The 12659-nt window shown below is 48.4% G+C and overlaps 2 protein-coding genes across 4 annotated transcripts; one reads left to right on the forward strand and one right to left on the reverse strand.

Moving 5' to 3' along the window:
• Positions 1-861: 861 nt before the first annotated feature.
• Positions 862-5232, reverse strand: LOC125151855 (translation initiation factor IF-2-like). Its single transcript, XM_047833336.1, has 3 exons — positions 5139-5232; positions 4631-5053; positions 862-1269 (listed from the first exon to the last, which is right to left on the reverse strand). The coding sequence occupies exons 1-3, from the start codon at positions 5230-5232 to the stop codon at positions 1115-1117; spliced, it is 672 nt and encodes a 223-aa protein (XP_047689292.1). The 3' UTR covers positions 862-1114.
• Positions 5095-12428, forward strand: TLCD3A (TLC domain containing 3A). 3 transcript variants are annotated; one of them, XM_047832650.1, is made up of 5 exons: positions 5095-5352; positions 5772-5855; positions 8820-9024; positions 10184-10279; positions 10725-12428. In XM_047832650.1, the coding sequence occupies exons 1-5, from the start codon at positions 5231-5233 to the stop codon at positions 10992-10994; spliced, it is 777 nt and encodes a 258-aa protein (XP_047688606.1). In that variant the 5' UTR covers positions 5095-5230; the 3' UTR covers positions 10995-12428. The 3 variants fall into 3 exon arrangements, 2 of the variants coding, with proteins under 2 accessions (XP_047688606.1, XP_047688607.1); XR_007146838.1 differs by lacking the exons at positions 10184-10279; positions 10725-12428 and adding an exon at positions 7086-7401 and having other exon boundaries at positions 8820-8982; XM_047832651.1 differs by lacking the exons at positions 8820-9024; positions 10725-12428 and having other exon boundaries at positions 10184-10241.
• Positions 12429-12659: the final 231 nt, after the last annotated feature.

A 12659-nucleotide genomic window follows, 5' to 3' on the forward strand; every position in this document is an offset into this window, starting at 1 on the left:
TTTGAGCCCCGCGTCAGGCTCTGTGCTGACAGCTCAGAGCCTGCAGCCTGCTTTGGATCCTGTGTCCCCCTCTCTCTGACCCTCCTCTGTTCATGCTCTGTCTCTCTCTGTCTCAAAAATAAATAAATATTAAAAACAAAAAAACAAAAAAACTGAGGAAGCTGCCGCCTGGAAGCCGGCTAAGGCCAGGCCTAAATCTTCTTCAACCCCATAGATGCTCACTGCGAAGTTTAACATCAGGAAACTGTGCTAGGGGGATACCAAGATAAAGAATAATAGTCCCTTGGGGCGCCTGGATGGCTCAGTCGGTTGAGCGTCCAACTCGTGGTTTCAGCTCAGGTCGTGACCTCACGGCTTTGTAGGTTTGAACCCCACATCAGGCTCTGTGCTGACAGCCTGCTTGGAATTCTCTCTCTCTCTCTCTCTCTCTCTCTCTCTCTCTCTCTCTCTCTCTCCCCCCCTTCTGCCCCCACCCCCAACTTGCATTGTCTCTGTCTCCCTCAAAATAAATAAATACGAATAATAGTCCCTTGCCTGGGCCCGGCATGTAGTTGACTTGTATTTTTGAAATCTCTCATCTAATTCTCACAGCCATCCTGGGAGGTAGGTAAAGGAACCCACATTTTACAGAGAGGTTAAGTAGTTTTCACCACGTCACACAGCTTATGTGTAGCAGAGCCAGTACTGGAACTCAGGTCCTCTAATCCTGACCCCTGTGCTATCTGTCCTGGCTGCCTTCGGGACTGACAGGCCCTGCCTGCCCACCAGAGGCACGCTGTTTAAAGGGGAAACACATCTAAAAGTATCAGTGCAAAGCCATATTGATCAGGTATTCTTATGGAATGCCAACACGTGCAGGAAGAAGAAGAGGAAGGCAGTTAATTTCCTCTTGGCCACGTTCTGTCCTAAGAACAGGGTGCCTCCTTATCTGTGCCATATATCTTCAGTGTAGTGTGGCTTTTGATGGTGCCAGTGTAAAAGGAAATGATGTTCCATAAAGGGCTATCACTTTCTCTTTGTACGCCTCCTTTTACCTGTCTCTGTGTCGTACAGCCTCTTCCTTTTGTTTACTTGTGAATTCCAATCTCTGGATCTGTATCTCTGTTTTCCTGAGTCAAAGGGGATGTATCTTGGCCTCTTTATTCCCTGTAGCTGTACCGATCTCGGTCTTCCGATAGATTTTCTTCCTGTGCTGCATCTTTCTCTCCACGTCTCTTCCCATCATTTTATTTCTCCTTTTGTCCTTCTTAGTCTCTGCTTCCAATGCCACTATTACAGAAAAGAAGTGCAGGTCTAAGCAAATATGGCTTTTTTCAGAATAGAGTTTCATTTTCTGTTATTTTTATTATTACTATTATTTGGTAATTGATGGGTGGATAGAGACCTCCAAAGATCTCTTTCGGTTCAGTTCTGGAGCTCAAAACAAAGACGTTTCATGTGTGATTCTCAATTGCTTTTCCTTAGGTCCATTTTTCTGGATAGGAAGAAAATGTCCTTGATCAAGGGTAGCAGCCTGCACATCGCGTATCTTAAAGACACTCACCTGAGTATTTTCAGTCTCTTACAAGTAAATATGGTATTTTCAATTTAAGGCTAGAGGAACCAGGGAGCAGAATGGGAGAGAGTTCTGCTATCCTGCCCCCTAATGATATCCAGATTGGGGTTTAAAGGAATGGGAGAGAGAGGTTAGAAACCAGAGAAATCCCACCATAGCCCTCCCAAACTGGGAGCTTTATAAATTCTTACTCAAGGTGTGGCATTCTGGTTTGGTAAATGAGTCTTGTCTTGGCTTCTACTAACCCAAACTTCACTCTCCAAACCCACCTAAGAAGCATAATCAAAAGCTCCTTAAATCCCAACTCTACAGCATGAAATCACCCTGAATGTGAATCAGGACCCTGCGTTCCACCGTGAGCCTTGCTACTTCATAGGGTGGAGTGTCAGCTTCCCGTTCTGCACTTAAGTTTCTTCATCTATAAAATGAAATACTATGTTCACCTGTTTTCACTGGGTTGTTTTGAGAACCAAGTGAGATATGTGAAAGTGATTTGAAAAATTGTAAAGGTATAAATATAAAATGATGTTAATAACAGCAGCATCAGAGCCCATAAACTACACTCCACACGTTTTAATTCGTGAACAAACAATTAGAAACAGTGGTTATTAGTCAGAAACTATATTGTGAAAGACAACTACTCTTTTCTTGTTTATCAGGTTTGAGGGCAGTGTAGTCATTAAGCACACTGACCTTGAAGGCAGAAGATGATGCGTTCAAACTCCAACTCTGCCACCAGCAATGTGAACTTGGGCAGTTTTTTCACTGCTCTGGGTCTTACTTTGCGCACATGTGCGCGCACACGTGCGCGCGCACGCACACAGACACACACACACACACACACACACACACACACACACACACGATAATAGATTCTTTGTGAGGATCCAGTGAGATAATGCTTGTAAAATGTTTGATAGAGTGCCTGGCACATAGTAAGTATTCAATAAATATTAGCTTTAAAATGTATCAAGTATTTCTTGGGCACTGGCAATGTGCCAGGCCTAACTTAGGAAACAAAATGGAAAGATAATGGTTCTATTTCTGAGAGCTAACAAGTTTGGTGGGGAAACATCCATACAAATGAAAAAACAACATGCTCACTATTCAAATGCAAAAGTGGTCTAGAAAAGGAAATTTATATTGGAGGCATATATGACTGAGTCCATGAAGTGTCTGACTTCGGCTGAGGTCATGATCTTGCGATCTGTAGGTTCGATCTGTAGGTTTGAGCCCCAGGTTGGGCTCTGTGCTGACAACTCAGAGCCTGGAGCCTGCTTCGGATTCCATGTCTCCCTCTCTCTCTGCCCCTCCCCCACTCACACTCTGCCTCTCTCTCTCTCTCAAAAGTAAATACAACATTAAAAACTTATTTTAGAAAAAAGAAAATGTATAAATAGGCCTGGAAGAAACAGGTAGATAGAAATTTTCCTAGCGAAGGAAACACGACTCAAAACTTTTGAAGAGTGAGTAGAAGTTTGTGTTAAAAAGGCTTGGTGCTTTTTATTTGGCTTTATCATTTGCCATAGGGCTTGACAAGCCAAGTCTCATGTTTATGCTTGTTGGCTTTCTGGTGATTCAAGCTTAAAATTCTGGTGACTTGATGAGCATGGTGTTGGAAACTGATTTTACTTGCTATTTTCTGTATGTGAAACATCTGTTGTTTTGTTTTCATTTCATAGACCCCGTAAGAGCTGTACAAACAGCTTCTTGCATAGGGAATAGATTGGTTGCCACCACTTCAAAGTGTTAGCATCCTTGGAGCATGTCACTGGTCCCTTTAAGGAGAGAAGGCAGGGAGAAATGGTAACCACTTGTCCCTCTCTGGAAAAGTTGGAGCTGGAGGTGACTGGGACAAATAGGTAGGGAACAGAAAATGGGATGCACAAGCATTTGTCCTGGAGACAATGAAAAGTTTACAGAGAGCTGTCCTTTGTCGACATGCAAATGTGAAAATACAGAAAGCTTTGTATTTGCCAGATACCCTGCTACCAAATTGGAGTGTCTTTTCCAGTTCACCACGTATGTCAGCAATGAATTTGGGAGTTAGAGATGTTGCCCTAAGTGGAAGACATTTCAGACTTTCCTTTGAGTATTCTGTTTCCTTAATGTTGGTCAAATCCTTCAACAATGCACAAAAAGATGAAAAAGCTGTGTTAACTCTATTATCTGCTTCTGTACCAATAACTGCCATGTTAGAGAAATTTAATTGGCATCTAACAGAAATCATCTGTTACCTTATAAAAGTCATAGGATCTTAAGAATTTAGAACTGGAAGAGCCTTAAAGAGCTTGTAGGTCAGCCTCTTCATTTCACAAATGAGCAAACGGTGGCCCAGAGAGGCTGAGCCTCCCTCACTCACCTCCATTTCAGAATCCTCTCCAGGGCTTTTGTAAGCATTTTGCATGCTGATGAAGGGAAGGGAGCCACAAAGCCTTTGCATTGCAATAGGCACAAGTGAATTGTCTTCCCCCCACATTTGTCAGCTGAGGAAGAGGGAGATCAAAGCAAAGTAAAACTTTGGTAAGTCCCAAGAGGGACAGAAGCCCGTGATGTTGAAGTTACTGTATTGGTCCACGTGACTGGTGCTGAGTGGAAATGAGTCGTTTCCAACCCATTCAAGTTTAGGGCACCTGGATGGAGAACTTTAAAATAAGAAAACATTGTCAACAACAACAACAAAACAGTCACTGAAACTGGAGAGTATCTTGACCCACAGGCAAGAGGCAGCACCGCAGAACCACAGAAGGTGTGCAGACATGGTATTCCGCCTCACTAAGATTGAGGGAGGATCTGCTGGCTTCTGTAGGGGGATTTATTGCTTTTAGGAGCGACCCGCCCCGGAGGAAATGCAGCAGCGGCAGGACGTGGAAAAGCCATGTTTGGCCTGCAGAGAGATCTTTTCCTTAAGACTCCTATTTGGACGCGAAAGTGCCTGGTAGATAAGCCGGGCAGGCAGATGGCCACAAGCTCACCGGGCCTCTCCTTCCTTCCGCCAAAGAGAGATGCCCCGGCCCGGAGGGCTCCCCAACCCTGGGGGTGGGGGTGGGATCTCGACCGAAGACACCTTCGTACCTGGATTTCTCACGGCCTCCCCCAGCCCGCACCCTCTGCCTGGGGCCGGGGAGCAGAGGAGGACTGAGGGCAGGTGCGAGGCGTTTCGTCGGTCGCGCCGGTCTGGGAGGGAGGGGGACGCGTCCGCGGTGACGGAACAGAAGCCCCGAGAGCCTCGGCCCTTCCCACCACTGCCTGGGCCCCGCGGCCGCTCCGGAGGCGGCGGCGAACGCTCCACACCGCCGGTTCGGGGCGCAGCGTCGGCAACCTCGGAGCTCTCCGGGCCGCAGCTCGCCCGCCGGCCGGGGGAACCCGGGGAAAGCCTCCGGGCCCAGGGGCGGCGGCGGGGAGACCCCGCCCCGGCCGGCCGGCCCGCGCCTATCGCGGCCGCCGGCCTGGTCACGCGGGGAGTGGCGCCGCGGGCTCGGGGCCAGCGCCCGGCGGCTGCCGGAGTCGCGGCGGGCCGGGGCCGGGGCCGGGCCGGGGGCGGGGGCGGCGGCGGCGGCTGCGGAGGGCGGAGGGTGGAAACAGGCGCGGGCGGGCCGCGCCAGTCGGGAGCCGCGCCGAGCCGACCTGAGCCACGCCGAGGCGCCGAGCGCGGCGACCGACCCCCGAGCACCCATGCTGCTGACGCTGGCCTGCGGCTCGCTCTTCTTCCCGGGGCTCTTCGCACTGTGCACCTGGGGGCTGCGCCGCGCGCGGCCCGCCTGGACCGACAGCGACTGCGTGATGATCAGCACCAGGTACGGGCGAGGCCGGGCGCCGTCCGCCCCACCCCGGCCGCGCGCGGGCTGTGCCCGGCGCCCCGACCCGCCGGCGCCCGCCCCCTGCGCCGCGCCGAGGGCGGAAAAGGGGGGCGACAGGAAGCGAGGGGGCTGCCTCCCCGGTGCCTTGCCCCTCCGGGGCGCTGGCCGGAGCTCTCGGAAGACCGCGGGCGTCCCCCCGGGAGGGAGAGGGAGCCGTCTGGAGGGCGCCCACGCGGGGCGGGACGGGGCGGGAAGCTGCTGCTCGGGGGTCGGGGAGCGCGGCGGCGGCAGTACCCTCTCCCTCACCCCCTTGGCGCCCGGGCCGCCTGCGCGAGAGGCAGGTTGAAGGCTTGGGCTTTGTGCTGTCTCCTGGACCGGACTTTTTCTTTTTTTTTTTCTTTTCTGCCGCACGTTAGACTGGTTTCTTCAGTGCAGGCTGTGTTGGCCACCGGGTCGGGGATCGTCATCATCCGCTCCTGTAACGACGTGATCACGGACAGGTAACATCCAGCGCCAGGTGAAAGCAGCACCAGTGACAGCGCCGAACTTTGTGGAAGTGTCCTTATTCGAGTGGCTCTCAGGCGCTGGTTCTTAATCAGCACGTGCTGTTGGGGAGCCGATTGATGGGAAAGCTGGGGCACCATAATTAGTGCCTCTTCCTCTCCGTACGTCTTTCGGCCTCGCCCACTTGGGACAAAGTAAGCCCAAGATACGCTAGTGAATGACGGGTCTAGGTCTGAAGGTGGGCCACTGACCCAAGTACTTTGTGAGATACGTAAGGGTGAGAATTACTCGGAAGCGGAACTCTAGCTTTTGGTTCTTTTCAGTGATTTCACTAGGGTCCTACTCTGGAGCTTCATTGGCCAATGTATGTCCAGTGTGGGTAGCAGAGAGCCCCTCGGTGGAAAGGAGTGAATCCACCAACCCTGTCTTTACAAGGGCGGCTCCGTGGTTCCTCTGGATTTGCTGAAGGCAATGAAGAGGCTTCTAGTGTTTTCAGAAAACTGACTTGTACGCCAATCATAACTCGGTCCAGAGACAGGTCAGGAAAGGTGCCTCTAGTGAAGAAAATCATAAAGACCAGAGTGGTCTACTTTGTACAGTGTTTAGATCTCAGCAATTGTGCCTCCCTCCCCCATTTTTCTAAAAAACCATTTTTTTTTCATCTGAGTTCCCAGAACCCCTCTTACTTTCTCCTAAAGAGTGATAATGAAACACGCTGGGAAAATCTCAGAGCCTCTTCTAGTCCCTTTCTCATGTTGAGTCTGCAAAGTGCCCTGCTTTTCACCTGTCGAGACTGAACTTGATGGGAGCCGGAGTGCAGCGTCCACCTCACTGTGGCCTGCAGACTTAGCGTCCGGATCTTCCTTGGATTTGTGCTGCCCTGTAGCTTTTGCGCTTTTCTTCCTGTGCCTCTTTTGCAGACGAAACCAGCTATCTGCAAGGAATTATGGGCTATGCAGACAGAAGATAGGTCAAGTGGCCTTGACTGCATATACCACAGGCTGACAGCATTAGCTTGGCTGGGTTCCGTTTTTATTCTCTTTGGCCATTTTTGAGGTGTCGGGGGCTAACCTGAGGGTGTGGGTCCCTGTGGTGGAAGCTGAACCACCCTGAAGTGTGGGGACACAAAGGAATCTGGATCCAAGTCGCTTCTTTCCCGCTTTGGGGCTCAATGCCCTGCCTGTCTCATAGTTCAATGGGTGAAATAGTTTCTTATTGAGTTGCAGGAAGAGGAAAGAGTTCAGAAGAGCAAAGAATAAGAATGGGTCAGCTAGATAGAAGATGAAACTCATCCGATCTGTGTTGGATCTCATCCAATCAGTCACCAGAACTTTCAACTGACCACAGCATGTTAGCCAGATCAACTCTTTGGCCATTTTCTGATCATGCAACAAGTTCCCTCACTGCCCCCAGTTTGTCACATCCAACTTGAAACCAGCCTCCTTTGCAAAGATTAAACTGACAGACGTGACTCCACAGCATTATCCTGAGCTGATATGAGGGCAAGCAGCGAGTAGCCACTAAGCATTTCAGAAGATACTGGTATGCCATTAATTGCCTGTTCTGTAGTGTGGTCTCAGAAGCTCCCCTCTCCCCTCAGAAGCTCCACGTGTTTAGTGGCTTGATCCTGGTCGCACACCTGAGTTTGGTTTTCCATTTCCTCCTTTTGTGTCTCTTTATGCCTTAGATTCTCTGATCACACAGTAGAGATAGACACATTTCTGTGCCCTCCACCTTCACATGTATGCGTGAAGATTTTTTTTAAAGGTTATTATTATTATTTTGAGGGAGAGACAGAGAAAGCATGCAAGTCGGGGGGGTGGGGGGGTGGGTAGGGGCAGAGAGAGAGAGGAAGAGAGAGAATCCCAGGCAGGCTCTGCATTGTCAGCAGAGTCCAAGGTGGGGCTCTATCTCAAGAACCATGAGATCATGACCTGAGCTAAAATCAAGTGTCAGATGCTTAACCAGCTGAACCACTCAGGAACTCCTGCCTAAGGATGTTCTAGAGGTACCTAGATCATCTTAAAAACAGAGTCCTCAGCAAGCACTGCTGGTGATTCTGAATTCGGGTTGAGAACCAGAAAACTAAATTACTTCTACCTGACAGGTGCACAACAAAAATCTGCTGACTGAGTGAAGCTGTTCCTTCTCAGCATAGCATATGATTTCTATGTTGATTTTTTTTTTCACATTACCTATAGAATGATTATTTATCATTTGGGAACAAAAGTGTAGAAATTAGAGACTTCTAATCTGCTCTGGGGCAGTGATACACAGTCATTTAGATTCTGCAAATATTGATTCAGCCCCTTTGGACAAGTAAATGGGAACACTGTCTTTTGTCCCAGCTTCTCTTCTGGTGTCTGACTGCTGTAAGGTAAGTCCTTGGGCTCTGGGCTCATTTCCAGATGTATTTTTCTTAATGAGTGCAATTGGGATTAGCCATAGAATTCTAAAGAAAATGGTCAGGGTAGCTCCCAGAAACTCCCTACAGTGGGGTTGCAAGCAGATGCAAGAGGAAACTCCCAGCTATTGAGCAACTAAGTGAAGTCAAACGGGAAATATTTGATTTGGCATTTGGGACACCTACCTTCAAACCAGTTTCTTGGTGAGGCTATTGAATCATTTGTAGAGATATCGATATCAAAGTTAACTTATATCAAAAAGCGCCAGAAAGCCCATTAGAAATGAGTAGCTAAGTCAGAGAAATAGTGACAGCTGGCTCTGTGGTCCTGAGTGGATCCTGGTTTTCTGCTTTTGACACTTAGGAATTTGCCCTGTCACTCAGAGAAAATTTTTCACTCACCTTATCACTGTCAGTGTCTCCATTGTAAAGTATTTGGAGTAGGAAACAATCAGGTACGAAGTTGAAGGGGATGTGTTTGAGAAGAGGTCGGCTTTGAGCTTTCATAATTGAGATCCATAGTTATTTCATGGATTGTTCATATGCTTTCTTTTAGGCACTGGCTTGCCCGAGAGTACGTCTGGTTCTTGATTCCATACATGATCTATGACTCCTACGCCATGTACCTCTGTGAATGGTACCGAACTGGAGACCAGAGCCGCAGACAGTCCCTCACCACTTTTCAGAGCTTCCTAAGTAAAAACCGTCTCATGATCACACACCATGCGGTCATTCTGTTTGTCCTTGTGCCAGTGGCACAGGTATGGCCTTCCAGCACAGCCACCAGCAGACTCGGTCACTCATTTTCTCCTGTTAAACTGGCTCTCTTGACTGTTGCCTCTGAGTAATGTCTTGCCTTCCCCTTCCCTGCTGCACCCGCTCTCCTGGGCCAGCTACTTACGCAGTAAAACGTCCCAGGCAGATCCTGCAGGAAAAAAAAAAAAAAAAGATCTGAAATGTCTGTGATCCTCCTTACAGACATTACTCTTTATGCAAGCCCCCAGCCCACTCTGACTCCCAGGCTCTGTCAAAGGTTCTGTCTTTAGCTTATACAATATAAGAACAATTGAAGACACAATGCAGGGCAACATAAAAATTGTTTTAAAGAAACGAGAGCAGCTCAGTCAACTGGCCATTTGCTCTAACAGTGCCGGAGAGTACTGTATGCACTATTTTGAGATCACAAAAGCACACTCTCAAAGCAGAGAGCCTCATAATTTCTCCTTGGATCCATTTCCCCACAAAAACCCACCCAACGAGGAAGAGAATGGGAATGCCGGAAGGAAATTAGTAACTTTGAGTGCCTACCAGGTGACAGGTGCTTGTAGCTTTCTATCTGTGATCAGAAGTTATTAGAGAATAATTAGATATTATTAGCCCTGTACCATAGATAAAGAAACCAGGGCCCTAAGAGTTTACTTATTGTACCCAGTGGTACGAGGTGACAGAGCTGCTATCCTGGTTTTTCTTAAGATAAAAGGAGTGGTAGAGTATATTACATTCTTCAAGAAGCTTCACCTGATTGCTCTGGGACCCTAACATCCAGCACAGGGTCTGGCACATATTTTGTTGACTCAAGCTGGCTAAATGCCCTTGGCGTGACAAAGTTAGATACCCAAAAGTAGGCTACACGGTTCCTTCCGGCTGACATTGAAATTCAGAAAAAGCTTGGTGTGTGATGCAATCAGCTGATCTGAAGCTGCCTCTGGATCCTAGGGATTTGGCCATCAAAGTGTCACTGCTGTGGAAGCAGCAGCACATTCACTGGGCCTGTACTTGCTCATTTAGCCTTTCCCTTTCCCTTCGTGCTCTCTTGTGGTCACCTTTCTCAATAGCCCTAGTTGGTTTTTCCTTCTGGTGATTCCTTAACCTCCATGTCTTATTTCCCCTTTTTTCCTCCCTCCCCTTTTCCTTCCGCAGAAGCTTAGGGGAGACCTTGGTGACTTCTTTGTTGGCTGTATCTTCACGGCAGAACTGAGCACTCCATTTGTGTCGCTGGGCAGAGTTCTGATTCAGGCACGTATGAGTGAGACGGCAGTAGCTGTGCGGAGGAAGCCGACTCTGCTCTTCCTGGGTAGATTGTGGGGTTTAGAGAAATCCCTTCGTGCTAGGAATAGTGGGGATAGGAAACCACTGAACAGACCTAAAGGTCAGTTGGTGTTCTGAGCCGATGGGGTTGAAATTGTACTTCTGATTCCAATTTGATACAGGTTCATTTTTTTTTTTTTTAATTCAGTTTCCATATGCCTGTCAGCTGGGCGGCTTATGCCAAATTCAGTATCAGTATTGGAAAAACCACGAGCCTGTATGCACACATAAATACAGTGGCATTCAGTCCTCTTTTCTACAAGTGTCAGAAGACTAGATGCTTGGCCCTTACTGCGGTGGGGCTTGGGCTAGTCGTTCCCTGAAGGCACAGCCTTTTGGTGACTCTGCATTCTCCTTCCCTCTTCTCTTGCAGTTAAAGCAGCAGCATACCCTTCTGTACAAAGTGAACGGAATCCTCACACTGACCGCCTTCCTCTGCTGTCGGATCCTTCTTTTCCCTTTCATGTACTGGTCCTATGGCCAACAGCAGGGACTAAGCCTACTCCAAGTGCCATTCAATATCCCTTTCTACTGCAACGTGGCCAATGGCTTCCTTATCGCTCCCCAGATCTACTGGTTCTCTCTGCTGTGCAAAAAGGCAACACGGCTCCTTGATGCTCCCCCAGCCCGAAAGGATGGGTAATTGCTCTCCGGAGTCGGGCAGTGAGGGTGCCTCCTCACACCAGCTGCCTCCTCCACTCAATCAATATTCTACGGACCAAATTGTGCCCTGGGTGGCCTCAGCCCTTGGGGTATTGATAAGCAGAGGGATTTGAGTTTTTCTAAAGAATATTCATATTACCTCCCTCTTCTAACCTACCCCTTTTGCAAAAGCACTTTTTTCTTAGTAACAACTATTGGCTTCTGTCAGATTTCCATTGGTAGCAAGGTGGTTTCAATGCAAGCCCAAGGATCCTTCCTTGGGCCTTAGCTCAGAGGTTCTGGGAGGTAGAAGCATGGGGTATGGAGACAGGTAGACTAGGGTGGTAAGTGTTTGGGCACCCGCCTGGCCCTAATATTGGTGGCTACCCACCTTTCCAACCACTCAGGGCAGTATCCACACATACCGGGCCAGCAGAAGCAAGACTTGGTTCTTCATGTCAGTTCTTGTGATGTTGGCCTGGGAAAATCACTGTGTGTAGGTAGTTTTTTATCACTTATTAGATAACCCATTGGTCCCATGCCTCATCCTGTCATCCACGTGCCAACACTGAATTCTTGTGTCCACTGACTTCCATTCAGAAGTCTCACTGGCAGCAGGGTAAGAGGTGGGGAAGGGAACCTACAGCACTTGAGTAGGCAGAGAGGCCGATAGCGTCTTCGTAGGCTGCCTTGGGAAGACCAGTGTCAAACATGTGAGCTTGTTGTAAAGTCACAGATGCTGTTCCTTTCTTAGCACGTTCCCTCAAGCCCAGCTTTCCCCGTATCCACATGCACAGGATGCCATTGTTACGATAGGGGTAAAGCGAATGGTGCCTATCAAGCTCTTTACTGGGTAACCCTGCTTTGACACTGCCCTTTCCATATGACATGGAAACAGGCTTCTGTATTCCAAACCGTGAGATGTCTCATCCAGGCTGCCTGATAAACCAGAACCTGTGTCCCAAAGCCTGTTCCTACATGAGCGTACGGCCACTTTGCCGCAGAAGGCTGGAGAGCAAGGGCGCAAGACAGCGCTGGCCAAAATACATCCTGTGGACTGACTCCTTCACCCGCCACTTGCAAATAGGATCCTCTGGTGCCAGTACTAATCGTTCCTTATCAACTAGGATGGTTTTTAGAAACTGCTACCATGCAGTGTTTTTTCAAGTGGTAGTAAAAATCTAGATGTTTTTAAAGTGCCTTTAATTCATTGCTGTCCATGAACTTTTAAAGTACTGGGTATGTAACGGTGTCTCAAATTTTGACTGTTTCAGTCTTTAATGGGTGCCATTTAAAAAACCTAAAATGCTGTAATTTTTTTTTTTTTTTTTTACCATTTTTATTATCGGTGTATCTTTATAAATCACCCCTGTGGTGATTAAATTGCACTAATATTTCCCAGCTTCTTCTCATTTGTGAAATACATCAATACTGACTTCTTTCCAGACCCATCCTGTGACCTGACTGGAGTCACTATTGTGTGCTATGGTTTCCGGCCCATTCATGCACCTGGAAGAAGTGGGGGTGTTGGGGGTGTGGTCATGCTGTCAGTGTCTAGGAGGGCCTAGTTTATACCTTACTCTAACATTTCTGGGGTTCCAAGAATACATGGTAGGGTCCTAGAGTTCAAGCATATTGATCAGGTAACTTTTGGTGCTTTCTTCCC

Source organism: Prionailurus viverrinus, chromosome E1, assembly GCF_022837055.1.
Source record: "Prionailurus viverrinus isolate Anna chromosome E1, UM_Priviv_1.0, whole genome shotgun sequence".
NCBI lineage: Eukaryota > Metazoa > Chordata > Mammalia > Carnivora > Felidae > Prionailurus > Prionailurus viverrinus.